This window comes from Eurosta solidaginis, chromosome 2, assembly GCF_040869045.1.
Source record: "Eurosta solidaginis isolate ZX-2024a chromosome 2, ASM4086904v1, whole genome shotgun sequence".
NCBI lineage: Eukaryota > Metazoa > Arthropoda > Insecta > Diptera > Tephritidae > Eurosta > Eurosta solidaginis.
The window spans coordinates 231,252,543-231,271,407 of record NC_090320.1 but is presented as its reverse complement, the minus strand read 5'-3'; the positions used below and the strand labels follow the sequence as shown (position 1 = coordinate 231,271,407).

At 34.3% G+C, this 18,865-nt stretch overlaps 1 protein-coding gene across 3 annotated transcripts in view; it reads right to left on the bottom strand.

Moving 5' to 3' along the window:
• Positions 1 to 18,865, bottom strand: part of dac (dachshund) — a 113,818-nt gene that overhangs the window by 49,944 nt on the left and 45,009 nt on the right. For 2 of the 3 annotated variants that reach the window (XM_067767235.1, XM_067767237.1), the window contains exon 3: positions 1,434 to 1,591. In XM_067767235.1, the coding sequence (XP_067623336.1) occupies positions 1,434 to 1,591 (158 nt within the window). The remainder of the gene's footprint in view (positions 1 to 1,433; positions 1,592 to 18,865) is intronic. The other variant, XM_067767236.1, reaches the window with a different exon arrangement.

The following is an 18,865-nucleotide window of genomic DNA, read 5'->3' as shown; positions in this document are numbered from 1 at the left end:
TGAAAATTATCCTGTACTATAGCCCTCATCAACAGCTTTCATTTGATATCCATATTGTATAAACACATTCTAGGGGTACACGGGTCCACGTTTTGGGCTTTTTTCTCGAGACCCTAGCCTCCCACTTGTATGAAAATTATCCTGTACTATTATAGCACTCATCAACAGCTTTCATTTGATATCCATATTGTATAAACACATTCTAGGGGTACCCGGGTCCACGTTTTGGGCTATATCTCGAGACCCTAGCCTCCCAGTGGTATGAAAATTACCCTGTACTAAAGCACTCATCAACAGCTTTCATTTGATATCCATTTTGTCAAAAACACATTCTAAGGGTACCCGGGTCCACGTTTTGGCCCATATCTCGAGACCCTAGTCACCCAGGTGTATGAAAATTATCCTGTACTATACCACTCCTCAACAGCTTTCATTTGATATCCATATTGTATAAACACATTCTAGGGGTACCCGGGTCCACGTTTTGATCTCAAGACCCTAGTCACGTAGCGAAAAAAAGGTAGACGTTGGCCGATTCTCAGACCTACCCAATATGCTCACAAAATTTCATGAGAATCGGTTCAGCCGTTTCGGAGGAGTTCAGCCTCTAAAACCGTGACAGAAGAATTTTATATAATAGATAAAACAGGAGAAAATTAGATATTTAAATATCGTTAACTTAATTCAGAAAGGCCTTATCCGAATTATCCACTTTAAAAACTGAAACAATAAAACAACAGGGCTGACAATTGGTTTGGAGAAGCTATATATTGCGCTGGCAACCCCTTGAACGGGTTGCGCTACACAACCCCTTGTCAACCTCACCTACCCGTGGTGAATCCTGTTTCTTTAATAGCCAAGGCTCTGGTTACCTCAAGTTCCCCATAGATCTAGGGGTGGGAGGACGCTATGGCGTAGAAGGTTTCATGTGGTCATACTAAATCGTTCCCGAGATGGTCGGGCTAGTACTTTAATGGTGCTTGTTACCAGAACGTACCGGCTATGCATCTGGCAAAGTACCACCAACATCGATAATACTCGCCAAAGCCTTCGGGGAGTATCCCTCTCACTACAACAACAACAGGACTCACAAGTCGATAGCCTTTTTAATGCCACCTTGTAAATCTTTTCAAAGCTTTTTCTGCCGGGTGTGATATTTTAACCCATCTCTCCTGCGATGATCGATCTGTTTACAAACAGGCTTCATCAAAGCTCCGTCTACACCTCTTGCCTTTGCCTTTCGCTACATATATTTATACCAGAGCTTCGAAATCAAACGCAACTATTATTGTAGTAGTATGTGTTTACATGGAGACTATTTGAACAAATGGTTAAGCCAACGATTTATATAGGTTTTTAATTCCTTTAAGTTGTAATTTACAATCTAGCAATATTCATAGTTATATAGAAATTTAGTATTTTAATTTACTCACCACTAATATGTCCATTCTCGTATGCGTAGTCACCATTGTCCAGTCGATGTTTCTTCAATTGCGGATGTTGCGACAAGTGTGAGGGTGGCAGCGATAAACCAACAGGGCAACGTTTCGGCGGTCGACCCGGTCTGGAACTGCGGAATTGCAGAGAGTTACTGTTGGGTTAAAATAATGTCAAGTGTCAGTAGCACAAACCACAGAAAATTTCTTTTTAGTTTTAATCGGACAACAGCAGCGTGGTTGTGTCTTCATTAAATATATACATATATAGTGTTAGGAAAGCATTTTATATTATATATAAATATTTATGTACTACAGAATGCCTTATAATATTGTATTTATAACAAAATCTTGTTTTGCTTGAAAGTGAAACTTAGAAAAACACGCATAACTGTCCACTGTACTGGTTGAACGAATCCTGATATTAATCTGAAACATTTTGGTTCTACATAAAATACATAAGACCTAACCAAATTTGGTTTAAATTTTCCATTATACCGATTTTCGGGAAAATGAGTGTGCAGATCTTTTTAATTTTTAAACAGAGAAGTTTAAACAAGCAGCTTAATATGTTGTCCGAATGATGCTTAACCAACTGATCCATAAAATGTTGTTTGGACCTGACACCCCGAGATGGAAATTTTTTTTATAAAAACTATGTGGCTCGTTTGCTCAAGGTAGGCTCAGGAGAGCCCAACCTTTTTTCATTAGCCCATCTTGCAAAAAATTCTTGTGGAAAAAATTTGTCGAGTTGAAAAACATTCAAAACAAGTAAATATGATTAAAATTTTTTTTTGCCTAGGTTTAACCCAGGATAACCCGCATTTTTCTTCCATTGTCATACCTTTGGAAAGAAAAGTACGGTAAAACTAAATTTGTATGTGTAAAAAACACCAAAAACAAAAAAAAAAACTAAATAATTTTTTCTCACTGTGGTTCGTTTGCCCTGGACAGCCCACCCTTTTTTTCCCAACCTCGAAAAAAAACTGATTAAGATGAAAAATTCCCAAAAATACGAATTGTTTTCACACTGTCATTCGTTTTCCCAAGGTTAACCCAGGTAAATATCGGTATTTTTAGCTTGAAAACCTTTTATTTTTTCAAATGTGCGTAGCTTTTTCTGAAGGATTTTGACTATTAAACATTTAAAATGCTCATAATTACCGATAGTTAAACAAACTCTGTAACTATAAAAAACCGAATATCTTCCAAAGTGTATAATTTTTTTTTGGCTATGAAGTTGACCCTATAAACTTTCATATCGAAAAATTTCTCTCGATTAAAACGCTTTGTACAAGAGTTCCTACCGTCGCCTAACGAAAAAAATGGTGCGCTAACCGTGTGCAAATGATTAAAATATTCGCATTTCGGGATGACAGCTTGCCGTTTTTTCTTTTTTTTATGATTTTTTTTTCCGAGGGTAGGTTTACGAAAAAAAAGGCTGGGCTATCCTAAGCTAACCTTGGGCCAACGAAGCACAATGTAAAAACTAGCTATCCTGTGGTAACCCAATTTGAATTTGGAGGTGTCTGCTTTACACAGCCTATAAGAAATCGCATCATAAGTCATCGTATGTATAAGAACATTTTCTGAAAAAGAGTGTATGACATGCAGTAGTTTTCCAAAATAAAATTTAGGGGCAAATTATATATAGCGCAACGAGTCATTTTTCCTCGTGTGAACCAAAATTCGTATGATAAAAGAGCATTCATTCTCTTCAGTGAGTGATAGTAAACCTGTGTGCCTATGTGAAATTTTATGTATTATGTAGTGGTGAATGTGAAAGTCAGCGCAACTGCAACGTAAAGTGTCACGGCGTCATATATAATCTGCCCTAAATGAATCAGCAACTTCAGCAATTTTCAGCAGCAAGTTTAAACTTTCAAGTTTTGTTTTGAACCCAGGGGTATATACACATTTCTGCTTTTAGATATTTTATAACGTTTAGTTTGGTTTTAAAACAATTTTCAGATTTTTTGCTTACAGGTCAGTTAAGTTTAATATATAAACCAAAAAAACAAACACAGTAGTAAGTGGAGAAGTTTCCAATTTATTACAAAATGGTTTAAAAAATTGCTCTAGCCGATGAGGGTCTTGAATCTAGGCAACAATTTTTAACCTTCACTGAAGTTCTTTGCTCTCAGTATTTATGTTATTTTGAGCTAGTATTAAAATGAAAGTCTATTCTTCCACTTTGGCTATTAAACAAACAAATTTTGTCTTAGGCTTAGTTTGAGGGATTTAAGTAACAAAAATTATCTTTAAACTTGCACTGAAAAACTGTGCAATATATATTATCTCATTACCTTTAAGAAATTTTCGTTTTCATTTGAGAAACGAAAAAGTAAGTACCTAAACTATCTTATTTGTTTGAACCTCCGCAATTGCGCTATTTACCAAAGCAAATATTTAATTGTTTAATATAAACAATAAGAAATGAAAATCCGTCTACAGCAATAATTATTTAACGCTTTGCTTCTAATTTATTTGTTTTAAACATAATTTTTTTTTTAATTTTCTTGGTTACTTAATTTAAGTTGACACAAAGTAAACTGCTACCGTTTCACCTGAGAGATTAGAAATAGGTAAATATTAAGCAAAAGTTGATAACGCATGTGGACAAGTAAAAGCCCCGACACATAAGCAGTTTTTCATATAGATGAGTTTAACACAGGCTTATGAATTAAGAGTAGATTGCACGTATTTTTATGGAGAACGTTAGAATGAGCGACACTGGCGCCATCTGATATTGAAAGTAGCCATCTCCCAAATTTTGTTACAAGCAAATCATAAGAAGAAGAATTTGACATTTGCTTTGGCTAAGGGTGCTGGCACACTGTGCAAGTGAAATTATTTTTCCCACTGGTTGGTAAATTTTCTAACATTTTTCGCAATTAAAAACTACAATATAACAATCGAATACGACACAAAATATGTGTAAGTATTTTTATTGTATAGGGAGAATGTTTATTAGAGTGCTTTGCGAAATTTTGTATGTGAATGGGCGCCAAGTCTGAAGTTCCTTCACATTTACAAACGCAACATCTTGGTTGATTGTGGCGATGTTATTGGAATGCATAAGCTTGTGTTAAACGCATCTATATGAAAAATGTCATTGTGCCGCGGCCTTAAGAATATATTTTTATTTATTTATCTTATGAAGACTTAAACATGTGCAGAGTTTTGGTAAAATAGTAAATTCGTGTTGAATACGAAACTGAATTGCATGTGTTTTTCTATAAGGCACGTGAGAAGTCCTTTTGAAGTAGATAATTAGAAGTTTTATTGTCCAGTAAATACATTCGTTACTATGGCCTAACCACCTATGTTGCTTTATCCGTTGATTAGCTAGTGTTTCCTGTTTCTAGATAACTGGCGCCAATTGTATGCCACGCGTAGATCCAGACTTGTTTGGAAGATTTCGAGTTCAATTGCTGCCAAATTCATATGTCGATAAACAATATATTCTAGGGAGTTTTTTTATAATTTAATGAATACATCCGGGCTTTGAGTTTAAACTAAAGCTTTTTGAACTACATACTTATTTGGCTATTAGCGCAACATTTATGTAACCCCAGTCTTAATAAAAAGCGGTTTCCGTTTATAATGCTGGTTATCTTTCAATTATATATTGTAGCCTCCTATAAATTAGATTCTACAGGCTGCCAGATTACTGTAGCGTTTTCCAAGCGGAAATAGTAGCCGTAACCAAAGTAGTAGAAACCCTGGAAAAAAATAGCTTAAGCTGCAATGGTGTTAACTTTTATATTCACAGACAAGCCGCAATTAAGGCAATAATCTCACATAGCACAGCATCTAAATGCGTGTTAGAGTGTAAGCAGTCCCTGGAGAGAATCGGGACAGGGAGAAGCATACAACTATATTGGGTCCCAGGGCATATAGGAATAGATGGGAATGAAAAAGCGGATGAATTAGGTAAAAATTGCGCATCCCTTGAAGCTTGATCCGTAGACGTCCCAATTAGACTGGGCGAAATTAAGCGAAGGAGAGAGGTGCACATGATCGACCAAGCAGGAAAGACGTGGGTTCAAGCGCGGGGCTGTAAAGTGTCAAAAATTATTTCCAGGTCTTACAACCTTAGACTAACAAAGTTGCTTCTATCATTAAAAAGAAAGAACTGTAGACTCATGACGGGTATTATGACTGGACACTGCCTTCTGGCGTCACATGCCTTTAAATTAGGCTTGGTCAGTGATAGCAGATGTAGGAAGTGCGGGCTGGAGGAGGAAACGATCGAGCACGTTCTGTGCTCGTGCCCTGCGCTTGCCAGGCTAAGACTCCAGCTATTAGGAGTGATACAGCTGTCAGATCTAGAAGCAGTAAGTGGATTAAATCTTAGGAAGCTTCTAGTATTTGCCAAGAGGACGTAGTTATTTTATAACATAGGTCCTGGTTTTTGATAGGGTTTTTCAGTTTGGTCGTTAAAACAAACTTCTGGTAACACTACGAACTTATTCAGTCTATGTGAGGTCCTCATGGACCGGCCAGTTCAACCTATCCTAACCTCCTGTAAATATAAGTTTTATAGAGCCTTATATTGAAGGATACAAAAAGTAGTTCCACTATTATATGGAAAGTTTCAATGCAGTCATTGTATTTGAAATCAGTATCGTAACAGTAAAAAAATGTGGGTTAAACTACTTTTGCTCCAAAAATTCAAAACGGTCTTTTTCGAACTGGTTTTAAATGAAAGTTTCTTTCACTTTAAATGCCCGAACACATTCGACTTTTGCGTCTTCTTGGCGCTGCCGTTACTTCGAAAGAACGCAAGTTGAAAGTTTCCTGCCACAATGAACTCAAAAGGAAGTCTAAAATTTTAATTTTTCATATTTAAAAAAAAATAAATGTAAGGCGCGATAACCTCCGAAGAGATCTAAGGCCGTCTTAGCGTCGTGCTCCTCTTGATTTTCCTTACAAATTGGCCGGACGGGACCTACATGTTTTATGCCGACTCCGAACGGCATCTGCCAGGCAGATGAGTTTTCACTGAGAGCTTTTCATGGCAGAAATACACCCGGAGCGCTTGCCAAACACTGCCGAGGGGCGACCCCGCTTAGAAAAATTTTCTTCTAATTGAAAAACCTTATTTATAAAATTTTGATGTTGCTTTGCCCGGGGTGCGAACCCAAGGCATACGGTGTGGTAGGCGGAGCACGCTACCATCACACCACGGTGGCCGCCGTTCATATTTAGAAACATGTAAATACCAAATTTTTTAGTTCAAGAACGAAATTATTTTTACGTATTGAATAAAATTTAAGAGCTGAAAAGAAATGAATTGACAACGTCAACATAATGCAAGTTTTTCAATTTATTTTGCGTTACTTTGACGTGGCCCTTACGTCACCTGTGGTTTAGAAACATAGCGAAAAATACGCGTATGTTCAAAGTCAGCTGTTGACACAACGCAAGCGCAAAAAACAGCAAGAAGTCGTATTTGTTTGGCTCTTAAGTTTTTTTTACATATCCAGCATGACATATTTTCTGTGTACTAAAAAAATATATCAGGCCCTTTTTAAAGAAATCGATTTTGTGTGTGAAAAAATGTATTATTATTTTTTTTAGTATATCAGTAACACAGCTAAATTATCAATAAAATATAAAAAAAAAGTACTTGGCTCGCTTCACTTCCGAAGAGACTTAGGCCGAGCCCCTCTTGCGATTTGCGTCGTGCTCCGTTTTTACTTGTCCTACAAATTGATGGAACGGGACCTACATACATTTTTTACGCCGACTCCGAACGGCAACAGTTTTGCAGATGCATTTTCACTGAGAAACTTTTCATGGCGGAAATACACTCGGAGTGTTTGCCAAACCACTGCCAAGCCAGCTTAGAAAAAATGTTTTCTAAATTTTTGATGTTAGTTTTCCCAGAACCTCCAATAAGAATACACTTCTACAAACTGTTCGTTTTTCTAAATAACCAATATTTTGTTATAGTCCAATTTCGTTTATTTTAAATAGCGATCTGAGATGAGTGCCCAGGAATCTACATACCAAATTTCATCAAGATACCTTAAAATTCACTCAAGTTATCGTGTTAACGGACAGACGGACGGACGGGCATGGGTAAATGAATTTCTTTTTTCGCCCAGATCAATTTGATATATAGAAGTCTATATCTATCCCGATTAGTTTATGCCGTTATGGATTACCGTTATGTGAACCAAATTAATTAAGCTCCAAATTTTAACTGGATAATTTTATTTAACAAAATACAAAATTTAATATAAACAAATTTAAAAAATTATTTAAAAGGCTTCAATTTTAAATTAAAAATTTTAACCGTTTTCGTAAAGCTTTTACGCTATAATTAAACTTAATTTGATACAAGCAACTTGCATGAATCTGAGAAATTTCTTTCAGAGATATCTAATTTATATCCCCTCTTTTTTCAATACCGTTGAATATTTGGGACAAAGAGCTCTATTAAGCGAGTATTTTTGTTCACAGAATGGGATTTCAGTTTTTAATTGCCTGGGCAGCAGGAACTCTCCTTTGAATATCTAGACAGGCGTTGTTTCCCCTCTTGCTGTTATTTTACATACATATAAACGAAGTTTTTTACCGTTTAGAACTTTGCCCGAGAATAGTGACGTGGCTACCAAGATGCGGATGTGCCAATTCTATCTATGGTCACTGCAAGTACTTCGTCTTTCCCCTGTACACATAACTGTGACACGAAAATATCTGCTTACATCGACTTTTATGTGGTAGCGTGCACCGCCTATCACGTCTATGATGATGGGTTCAAGTCGCGGGCGAAGCAACATCAAAAATTTAGAAAAAAAAATTTTTTTTTATTATGAAAGAGTTTTTCTAAGCGGGGTCACCTCTCGGCAGTGAATTGGCAAATACTCTGAGTGTATTTCTACCATGAAAAGCTTGTCAGCGAAAATTCATCTGCGTTGCAGATGCCGTTCGGAATCGGCGTAAAACATGTAGGTCCAGTCCCTCCAATTTGTAGGAAAAATTAGCACCAGTACGACATAAATTGGTCTAAAATATTTTCGTATGTTAACGAGCCTTGTATTTATTTATAGAATGATTTCATGACTGGAAGTTAAAGTTCAGACAGTTGTTTTTATCAATTAGTTTTTACTTTTAATTTTTTTTGTTATCATAATATGTCTATTTGCTTAAGGTTTTCGGTGAAATCCATCTTAATCTTATCTGTAAACTTAATAAATATTTTAAAATCTTCTGAACCAATATTTGATCTCCACATCCATACTCATATTTAAATGTACAAGTGACATTGTATTTATAAGTACACTGAGATAGATTTCATTTAAACTAGTGCATACAATACTTATGTAGGATTTATTTCTTAGCTTATGACAAAATTTTGGCAAATCAAGTACCTGCTGTCAAATGCTTGTATGTACACATGTCGGCCAGAAAAAATAATGTTTTTTTAAGTTATCCATAAAATTGCACATTTTTCACAAATATTTATGAGGTCTGTTTATTCTGAAATAAGACTGTTGGCACAAGTTTAAAAAGTATACATATTAAAAACTTGTATTAATAAATGCTTAAATATTAAAATATATTGTTTATTTACTAACTACCTTTGTTTACCAGTTAAGTCTCATAAATTCTTGAAGCCTGCCATATTTTGACAAACTCTGCTGGATATTTACAACATAATTGTTTTAAACGGATCATTTGTGTCATACATAAACAGACGAAGAGAATAAAATACTTTCTTTTTCAAGAAGTTACAATAAAATTAAATAGCTCTCAAAGGGAATTTTAACAATTTTTTTGAGTGGATGTTTTCCTTAGCCCATTACAAAGTAGTTCGTGCAAACTGCTCCAAGTATCACGGAATCAACCTTCTTAGTATCGCATATAAGATATTGTCAAGCGTTTTGTGCGAAAGACTTAAACCGACTGTAAATCCGCTGATTGGAACTTATCAGTGCAGCTGCAGACCTGGCAAATCTACCATCGACCATATTTTCAATATGTGCTAAGTCTTTGAAAAACCCGCGAAAAAAATTTTGACACGTATCACCTCTTGGTCGATTGACGAAAAATGGCGTTGAGCAACACCATCAGCTCAATCAGAATAAGGAAGGCCTTATCCGATCCGTTAGAAATTAAACGAGGTTTCAGACAGGTGGATCCTCTATCGTGCGATTTCTTTAACTTGAAAAATATCCTATAAAAACGTACAATTACTGGCGTATGCTGACGATATATATCATCGGCCTGAATATCCTCGCCATAAGTTCTGCTTACTCCAAATTGGAAAAAGAAGCGGAAAAGATGGATTCGATGGTAAACGAAGGCAAAACAAAGTACCTGTCATCAAGCAAAGAGTCTGCGCATTTGCGTGTTCGTCCTGCTATATGCTGCAGAAGAATGGACCATGACATCAGATGAGGCTGCGATGGGTGTGTTCGACAGAAAAGTTTTCGAAAAATTTATTAGCCTCTACCGAAGAAGGTTTAATGATGAGCTGTGCGAGCTTTATGCAGACATCAACATAGTCCAGCGAATTGAAACACAGCGGATAGGTCATGTTATGCGAATGAAAGATGATAACAAGACTAAATAGTATTATTACCGGAAACCATTTATGAAAGCAGCGCCCCCACTCTCCTGTTATGACCACATGGAAAACGATTTAAATTCCCTTGACATGACCAATTGGCGCCAGTAAACCTAACGAAGAAGCGATTGGCGCGCCTTGTTGAACTGCCATAACCGTTTAAAGGGTTATGCGCCAAATAAGTAATTAATTAAGAATATTTTTACTTCGCAACATGTTAGCTTCACTTTTATGTTTGTATGTATGTAACTTTGCCTCGAGCTAAGAATTATTGCTTACCCGGCGCTAAAAAAGTACCCGGATCTTTAAAACTATACTATTCTGAAAAAGTACCCGCTTCTTGAAAAATGTAAGATTCAAAAAAGTGACCATTTTCAAAAGAGTGACCCTTTCAAAAAAAATATCTGGCTCAATAAAAATATCCGGTTTAAAAAAGTATCCAGTTCAAAAAAGTGTTCACTTCCAAAGAAGTATACGATTCGAAAAAATAGTGGCATCTAAATAAGAACCCGCTTCTAAAATTATCAAAGTAAATGAATCCATTAATAGGTATACTGGACAAATCAAAACTATGAGTTTTCTGTCCTTCTTTTTTTGTTGCAGTCTCACTTCATGACGCTTAGTCGGTACGTCTAATAACGGATTGCCAGCAGCCCACAATTTTGGACTATAGAGATGTTGATGTAAGAAGAGATTACTTAACTGAGCACTCATAGAGATAGTTCATATCTTGCAGAGATACTCCATATGCGGGACATACGTACCCTCCTGGACAATTATAATTTTTTTTATTTTCAAATGTACTGAAACCTGGCTACAATCATTGAAAATTATCTTCCCAAACTGTTTAACGCTCACACTGACTAAGTTTGTACAACAATGTGGTCCTTTTTAATCAAATAAGCGATTTTTTCAGTCGCACCAAATCCAACGATAATAAGAATGGTCCTTTACATAAATTTTGGTCGCAACTAGTGAGGATTTAGTAGTGTCGCACAGGGGACTCCAAAATACTCAATTAAATGTTTGTTTCTAATGCCCAGAATTGATAATACTATAGTTGGGGCGTTACACAGGTGTTTATTTAATCGACATTGCCACACCACTTGACCCGTTCTCATCGCCTTCTATAGTATTATAGATGTGTAGTATTTGAGAACAACAAAAAATTATTGGTAAATTAATTTTTTTTATTATGATTGTTTAGCGACCTATTAAATTTTACCTTTTTACTTGCTGGCTCGAGGTCATATAAATAAAAACACGGTGTTTATATTTTGTGCCAATATATTTCGATTACACATCGGTAACCGTCTTCAAGGGCGAACTAACAACAAACATAAAAACATTTAATGTAACAAACAATAATTTTATATTTTAATCAAAATACTTGATACCTACATTATTTCACATTCGTACTGTATAACGAGGAGTATTAAACTTTTTCTTTTTTGTTAACAAGTGTCTGTATGCTTGCGCTGTGTTATCAATATCTGTTTTATAGTTCATACGTATGTCCGTCGGTGTATTCACTATATGTAACATTTCCAATGTATATCTCTTTTTCCATTGTTTCTCTTTTTGGATAACTGCAGCGTCGTCGAAGTTCGGAGTATGCGCCTCCCTTCCACAGTGCGCCATGATTGCTGTTTTGTGGTTATTTGTATGATTACAACTTTTAGAATCAGTTTTGTGTTGTGCGAGACGTGTTTTGAATTTTGATTTCGTAGTACCCACATATATCTTGTTACATAATTCTTTATCATTACCTCTGCAAGGTATTTTGTATATAATGTCACTTTTTTCTGTTTCTGGTATTAGCGACTTCGTACGATTGAAAATGCATTTTAATGTGTTGATTGGCTTGTGGGCTATTTTTATTTCCTCACTATTATAGCAATCAGATTTTGCAAGGCGCTCAGATAGTTTAGGTACATAAACTACAGATTTAAATATTTTCGCTTTCTCTGATCTAGTTTTCACATTTTTTGAAAGAGCTCTTCTTATTAAAGTTTTAATAATATTATCCGGAAAATCATTATCTTATATAGTACTGTTATATAATACTGTTATTTCTTTCTTAACCTCATTGTGGTAAGTGTCGTCCGATATATTACATAGCATACAGACACTTGTTAACAAAAAAGAAAGAGTTTAAAACTCCTCGTTATACAGTACGAATGTGAAATAATGTAGGTATCAAGTGTTTTGATTAAAATATAAAATTATTGTTTGTTACACTAAATATTTTTATGTTTGTTGTTAGTTCGCCCTTGAAGACGATTACCGCTGTGTAATCGAAATATATTGGCACAAAATATAAACACCGTGTTTTTATTTATATGACCTCGAGCCAGCAAGTAAAAAGGTTAATTTTTTTTATTTTTTGTAGAGAATTCTGTGACCCTTGTATGCCACCCCTTAGTCGATTCTAATTGGTGCTATAAAACCCAAGGGGAAATACAAAGCTTTACAACTTTAAAGCTTCCGCAAGCGAATTGTCAACCTCACCTACGCGAGGGGAATCCTGTTACAAATATGAAAGTATCATACACATATTTAGCAGGCGAGCCTCTGGCAACCCCAAGTTCCTCATGGGAAGGGCGGGATGGCCTAGATGGTTTAATGTGGTCATATTAATCGTTCCCGAGATGGTACCTTAATGGTGCTTTGTTCACGTACCATATCTATATCCGCCAAAGGACCATCAACGTCGATAACACTCCCCAAAGCCTTGGGGGAATGTCCTCATCGTTAATACAACAACAACAAAATAAATCCTACCCTAATGTACACACATAACTTTGTTGCTCATCATTGGTTTTATTAAAAATTTGTTTAAATTTTATTATCTGCTTTATTTGTTTGCTACTGTGCAATGATTTTCTTGTGTTTATAGTAAACATGGCGCATATGTAGCTTTGTTTTCTACATATTTACATTTAGATTTAATTTGTTTCTATTTGTATTTCGTTTATTTAATGTTTGCATATATATTAAGAAGGAATGTTCATGCATACAAAACTGAGGCGTGTTGTCATAAATATTTTCATAAATGTATAGCGACCAAATATTGACGTAACCCAGTAAACCACAAGACCAAATTCCTAATTTTCATTTGATTCCAAGTGTACTTAACATTTATTTTTCACAGACTACGTAACAGTCTCATTTAGGTTTGTGGTTTCGATTGCCTTGTTTTCATTGAAACATCAAAAAATATAGTAAAAGTTTGAACATTTCTTTAGCAAATGTTAGACACAATATTTGTCAAAAACTTTTCTTAAACTATACTCAAACGGTTACCTACCACTTGAGTATAAGCTGAGGAGCACTTGAGAAAGCCTTTTCGATTCCGTTTTATTTCAGTCTTCTTTGAGATATGTTTGAGAAAATAAAATTTCTCAAACATCCACGTCTATTTGCGATAAATTTGATACCTTACGTTTTAAAGGTTAAAATCATCTTAAGTTAAGACTGACCTCAAATATTTGTTATGAAGCTACAATAAGAAATACGGAACACGCCGATTGCTCTACTCCTTTACACTTTTTACGCCCAGATACAGAGATTATGTAATTCTAAACTCTCATTAGCCTTAGTAGGAATGTATCCAAACGGATTATTTGAGGTTTAATATTACAGAATACTCTTTTTTTGGCCTCACCGAAAATGCGACAACAATGATAAAATAATGGAGTAATATTGATAACATACATATGTTGAGTACAAGTTTCCTGTGTTCAATTTATTTATTATACTCAGAGTGCTTTGCACACAGACTATATTAACTTTGATTGGATAACGGTTGGTTGTACAGGTATAAAGGAATCGAGATAGATATAGACCTCCATATATCAAAATCATCAGTATCGAAAAAAAATTTGATTGAGCCATGTCCGTCCGTCTGTCCGTTAACACGATAACTTGAGTAAATATTAAGATATCTTCGCCAAATTTGGTACACGAGCTTATCTGGACCCAAAATAGATTGGCATTGAAAATGAGTGAAATCGGATGATAACCACGCCCGCTTTTTATATATATAACATTTTGGAAAACACAAAAAACCTGATTATTTAGCAAATAATACACCTAGAATGTTAAAATTTGACGTGTGGACTGATATTGAAACTCTTGATAAAAATTTGAAAAAAAGTTTTAAATGGGCGTGGCACCGCACACTTTTGATAAAATCAATTTTACAAATATTATTAATCAAAAATCGTTAAACCTATCGTAACAAAATTCGACAGAGAGGTTGCATTTACTATAAGGAATGCTTTGAAGAAAAATTTACGAAATCGGTAAGAACCACGCCCACTTTTATATAAAAGGTTTTTAAAAGGGTTGTGGACGAATAAAATAAGCTATATCTTTGCAAAAAAGAGCTTTATATCAATGGTATTTCATTTATCTGAAAGGAAATGTGCAATTGAAGCTCACGCTGAGTATATAATGTTCGGTTACATCCGAACTTAGACACCTTTACTTGTTTTATCTTATCTTACTCCTCGTTATCTTATTTATTTTTTTTTTATTCAATTTGAACTACTTTATTTTGTTTCATTTTTTTATTTACATTTTTTATTTCATTTTATTTAGTTATATTTTATTTTAATTTACTTTATTTTATTTTATTTCGTTTTATTTTATTTTTTATTATATTATTTTATTTTATCTTATTTTATATTATTTCTTTTATTTTTATTTTTTTATTTTATTGTATTTTATTTTTTCTATTCTACTTTATTTTATTTTAGTTTGCTTTAATTTATTTCATTTTATTTTCTTACTTTATTTTATTTCATATTATTTGTTTTTATTTATTTAATAAAATTTTTTTTTTACATTATTTAATTTCAACTTATTTTATTTTACTTTATTTTATTAATACCAATACACACGAGGTGTTGAATTTGTTTGAAAGGTGGACTTGCAACTTCATTCGCACTTAATTGTATATTCGGATATCTATGACGAGTTATATATTTATTATCACTTGCAATTTTTGAGGTAACCTGAGAAACCCTCAAGTGCCAGCTCCTTCAATACTACTAGCCGTCATATTCGCTTCTCTTGTACAGTTTATTTAAGTCGGAAGCATAGATTAGAAATTTATTGTTATTATTTCGTTGGGATATTATTAAACATTTATTGCATTTTTAGATCAGTTAATATAAAATTAATACCTAAGAGAATTTGAAACGACATTGAAATAATGTTATATACTTAGTTGTAAAACTAACACTATGCAACAGTAAGTTTGCAAACAAAGTAGCCATGGCAGGTTTCTGAACGATTGCATCGAATAAACTACTTTTTCTAAACAAAACATATGTTTCAGTCCATTTATACGTGAAGTTTATTTTAATTTTGCATTTTAAGGTTATATCGGTCACAAGATCTCTTTCAACCACACGTACAGAATCCTGCCTAAGAAAATATTGGTCCTTGTAAAACAAGCAACATTTCGTGCCAAAACTTAGAAACTCCACCGTTTCCCCTTTCGCCAATTCTTAACATTTTCCCGAAGGCATCAGAACTTACTATGTGTTGATGTGAAAGAATTAAAAGTAGATATTTGACGTTCTAGTAAGAAATGTTAAGGTTTGAAAAAAGAGCAATATTTTTTAGAACGCTAAAGTTGTAGCTCCTCCAGATTTGTTGCATCCTGACCAAAGGCCTCTTGTGAACCCTCAATCTTTAAGTGCAAACAAATAATATAAAATTTTGCTGTACTGTGTATTTTATAAAAATAAACCTATACATAGAAATGATATAATAAAATGTCGACTGATTAAATTAGCTGTTGCAAATTTAAAAACATTTGTAAACTATTATTTATTTCTATGAATTAAGTGGGGGTTGCCCTTATTGCTTTTAAATGCATGAAAGCATTTATTTGAAGCAATTTTTAATTTATTTAATAATTTGGGAAAAATTTAAACAACGTGACATCAGGACGGACAAGGCGGCAGCTTTTTCGATTATACCTTGCAAATCTCTTCAAAGCCTTTTCCCCCGGGAGTGGGATTTGACCCATACTCCTACGATGGTTGAAGTGTCACAAACGCATTCAGCCACGTCATGCCTTAGTTGTTCGCAATAGCGAACAGAAAATAGCAGTGGCAATTTTCATCAAAATTTACCAACTAAATTCGAACACTTATATAAGTTTAGCAAATAAAATTATGTATACAAATTTCAAAAACGTTTTCGAAAAAATTTGAAAATTCGAGATAGCTTTTTATTTGGAGTTATCTGAATTTTTTTTGAGTATGCAAGTTTTTTCCCAATTAGTTGAAGCCTGAAAAAGTGAAAATTCGCATGTGCTTTTTGAAAATTTTTTCCGAAGGATGTTTTAGATTATCCTCCATACAAAGAGTGAAAATTTTTTTGTTATGGAAGAAAATCTGAAACCTATCTGGAAAAAAATTCTCAAAAATCAATGCGAATTTTGAGCGACCTATGTTTTGTACTCTGTTAGACTAGAATTGATTGAGCTACAAAACTGCGTACTCAAAATATTTCAGAAAACTCCAAAAAAAAAGTTCTATATTTTCGTAAAATTTTCTCGATTATTCGAATTTTTTCGAAAAAGTTTTTGAGATTTTTTTGCTTAGTTTCAGTTTTAAAATTCAAAGAACTTTTTTCTTGAAATATAAATATTTTTACTTGGCCGAAATGTTGCAAATGAACATATGTATGTATTAGGCCGGGTCGATTTGTAGGGAGGCAAAAAAATCGCCTATTGCTCTGTGAAAATCATATTCTAGGGATCAAAATAAGAAACTTTGCCGAAGGAACCATATCTCTAAAACGAATTCTGATGTCCCCCCCTTTGGGTCGTAGGGGCCAATTTTGAAAAATCCCACTTTGAAATGCCTATGTTTTTTTTTGTGGAGTTTATTTTTCTCTTTAGAAATTTATTTAGTCAGAACATATGTAAATGAAAAAATGTATTTAACTTAGTAATAGAAAAGAAATTAAAAAAATTATTAGAAATTAGCGTTATTACAACCCCCTTTTAAATCCAAGGCATCACTGTGATGCATTTGCATGTCGTAAACATAGTTGTGTGGGTTTTTTATTCAACCGTTTTAAAAAATGTGACACAATTGCAGATCGTAAAATTGCTTGTGTTGTTTTTTTTAAGCCACCACAAGACACAGCAGGTAGAATTGAAATTGCCCCTACCCAAAAGTTCGACCAAAAGGGGGGGACATCAGAATTCGTTTTAGAGGTAGTTTTCCTTCGGCAAAGTTTCTTATTTTGATCCCTAGAATACGATTTTCACAGAGCAATGAGCGATTTTTAAATCGACCCGCCCTAGTATGTATGTATCTATATTTCTATTTCTATATACCAACATACATATTTCTCTATTTTGCTAGTATTGACAGCAGGCACGTGTGCATATTGTATGTTATACAAATTTAATTATGTGGCTAACAATTAAATCAGTGGCATGTTAGGTTTCAGGTGTGCTCCACATTATTTAATTTTGATGTAAAAAAACATGTCCACACAAACAAACATTAATTCTTTTCATTTACACTTTCAGCCTTTTTGTTCAGTTGTGGCTTTAAGTCTCATACCATATTTAGCGCGATTGTCCAGTCACTTTGATGTCGGCTCGTTTTCCAACTCGTTTTATAACTTCTCCGACCCAGCAACATTAACTCCGTTCAGCCACCACATTCACTAAACGCCACCGACAGCACTTGCCTTGTCAACTTAGTAAGAAGGTCTATGTACAAGTGCATGCCATGGCAACCTGATTTTCCTCACCAACAATTTACGAACATTTAAAAAAGACCAGCTCAAATTTCTTTTGGCCTGGCGCCAACTTCATAGAAAGGATTTCTTTTGTTTTTATACTCAGCGTGCTTTGCACACAGAGTATATTAACTTTAATTGTTTAACGGTTGGTTGTACAGGTATAAAGGAATCGAGATAGATATAGACTTCCATATATCAAAATCATCGGTATCGAAAAAAAATTTGATTGAGCCATGTCCGTCCGTCCGTCTGTCCGTTAACACGATAACTTGAGTAAATATCGAGATATCTTCACCAAATTTGGTACACGAGCTTGTCTGGGCCCAGAATAGACTGGTATTGAAAATGAGCGAAATCGGATAACCACGCCTACTTTTTATATATATAAAATTTTGTAAAACACAAAAACCTGAATGTTGAAATTTTACGTGTGGGCTGATATTGAGACTCTTAATAAAAATTTGTTTAAAATGGGCGTGGCACCGCCCACTTGTGATAAAATCAATTTTAAAAATATTAACAAAATTCAGCAGAGAGGTTGCCTTTACTATAAGGAATGCTTTGCAGAAAAATTAAGGAAATAGGTTAAGGACCACGCCCACTTTAATATCAAATATTTTTAAAAGGGTCGTGGACGAATAAAATAAGCTATATCTTTGCAAAAAAGAGCTTTATATCAATGGTATATCATTTCCCAAGTGAATTTATAACAGCAAATAGGAAAAACTTCAAAGTTTAAAAAATGGGCATGGCACCGCCCCTTTTATGACTAAGCAATTTTCTATGTTTCGGGAGCCATAACTCCAAGAAAAATTAACGGATCGTATTCAAATTTGGTACACAAATTTTCCCTATAGCGGGAAATATTTTTACAAAAAAAGGGCGAGATTGGTTAAAGACCACGGCAATTTAGATATAAAAAACTTTAATAAACAATAAGGTATAACTTAGCAAAAAACAGTTTTGAATCAATGATATTTCACTTATCATGTTTTAGTGTAAGAAGAAATGGGGATACATTTTTCTTTTAAACGGGCGGTGTCACATGTTATGTAGAAAA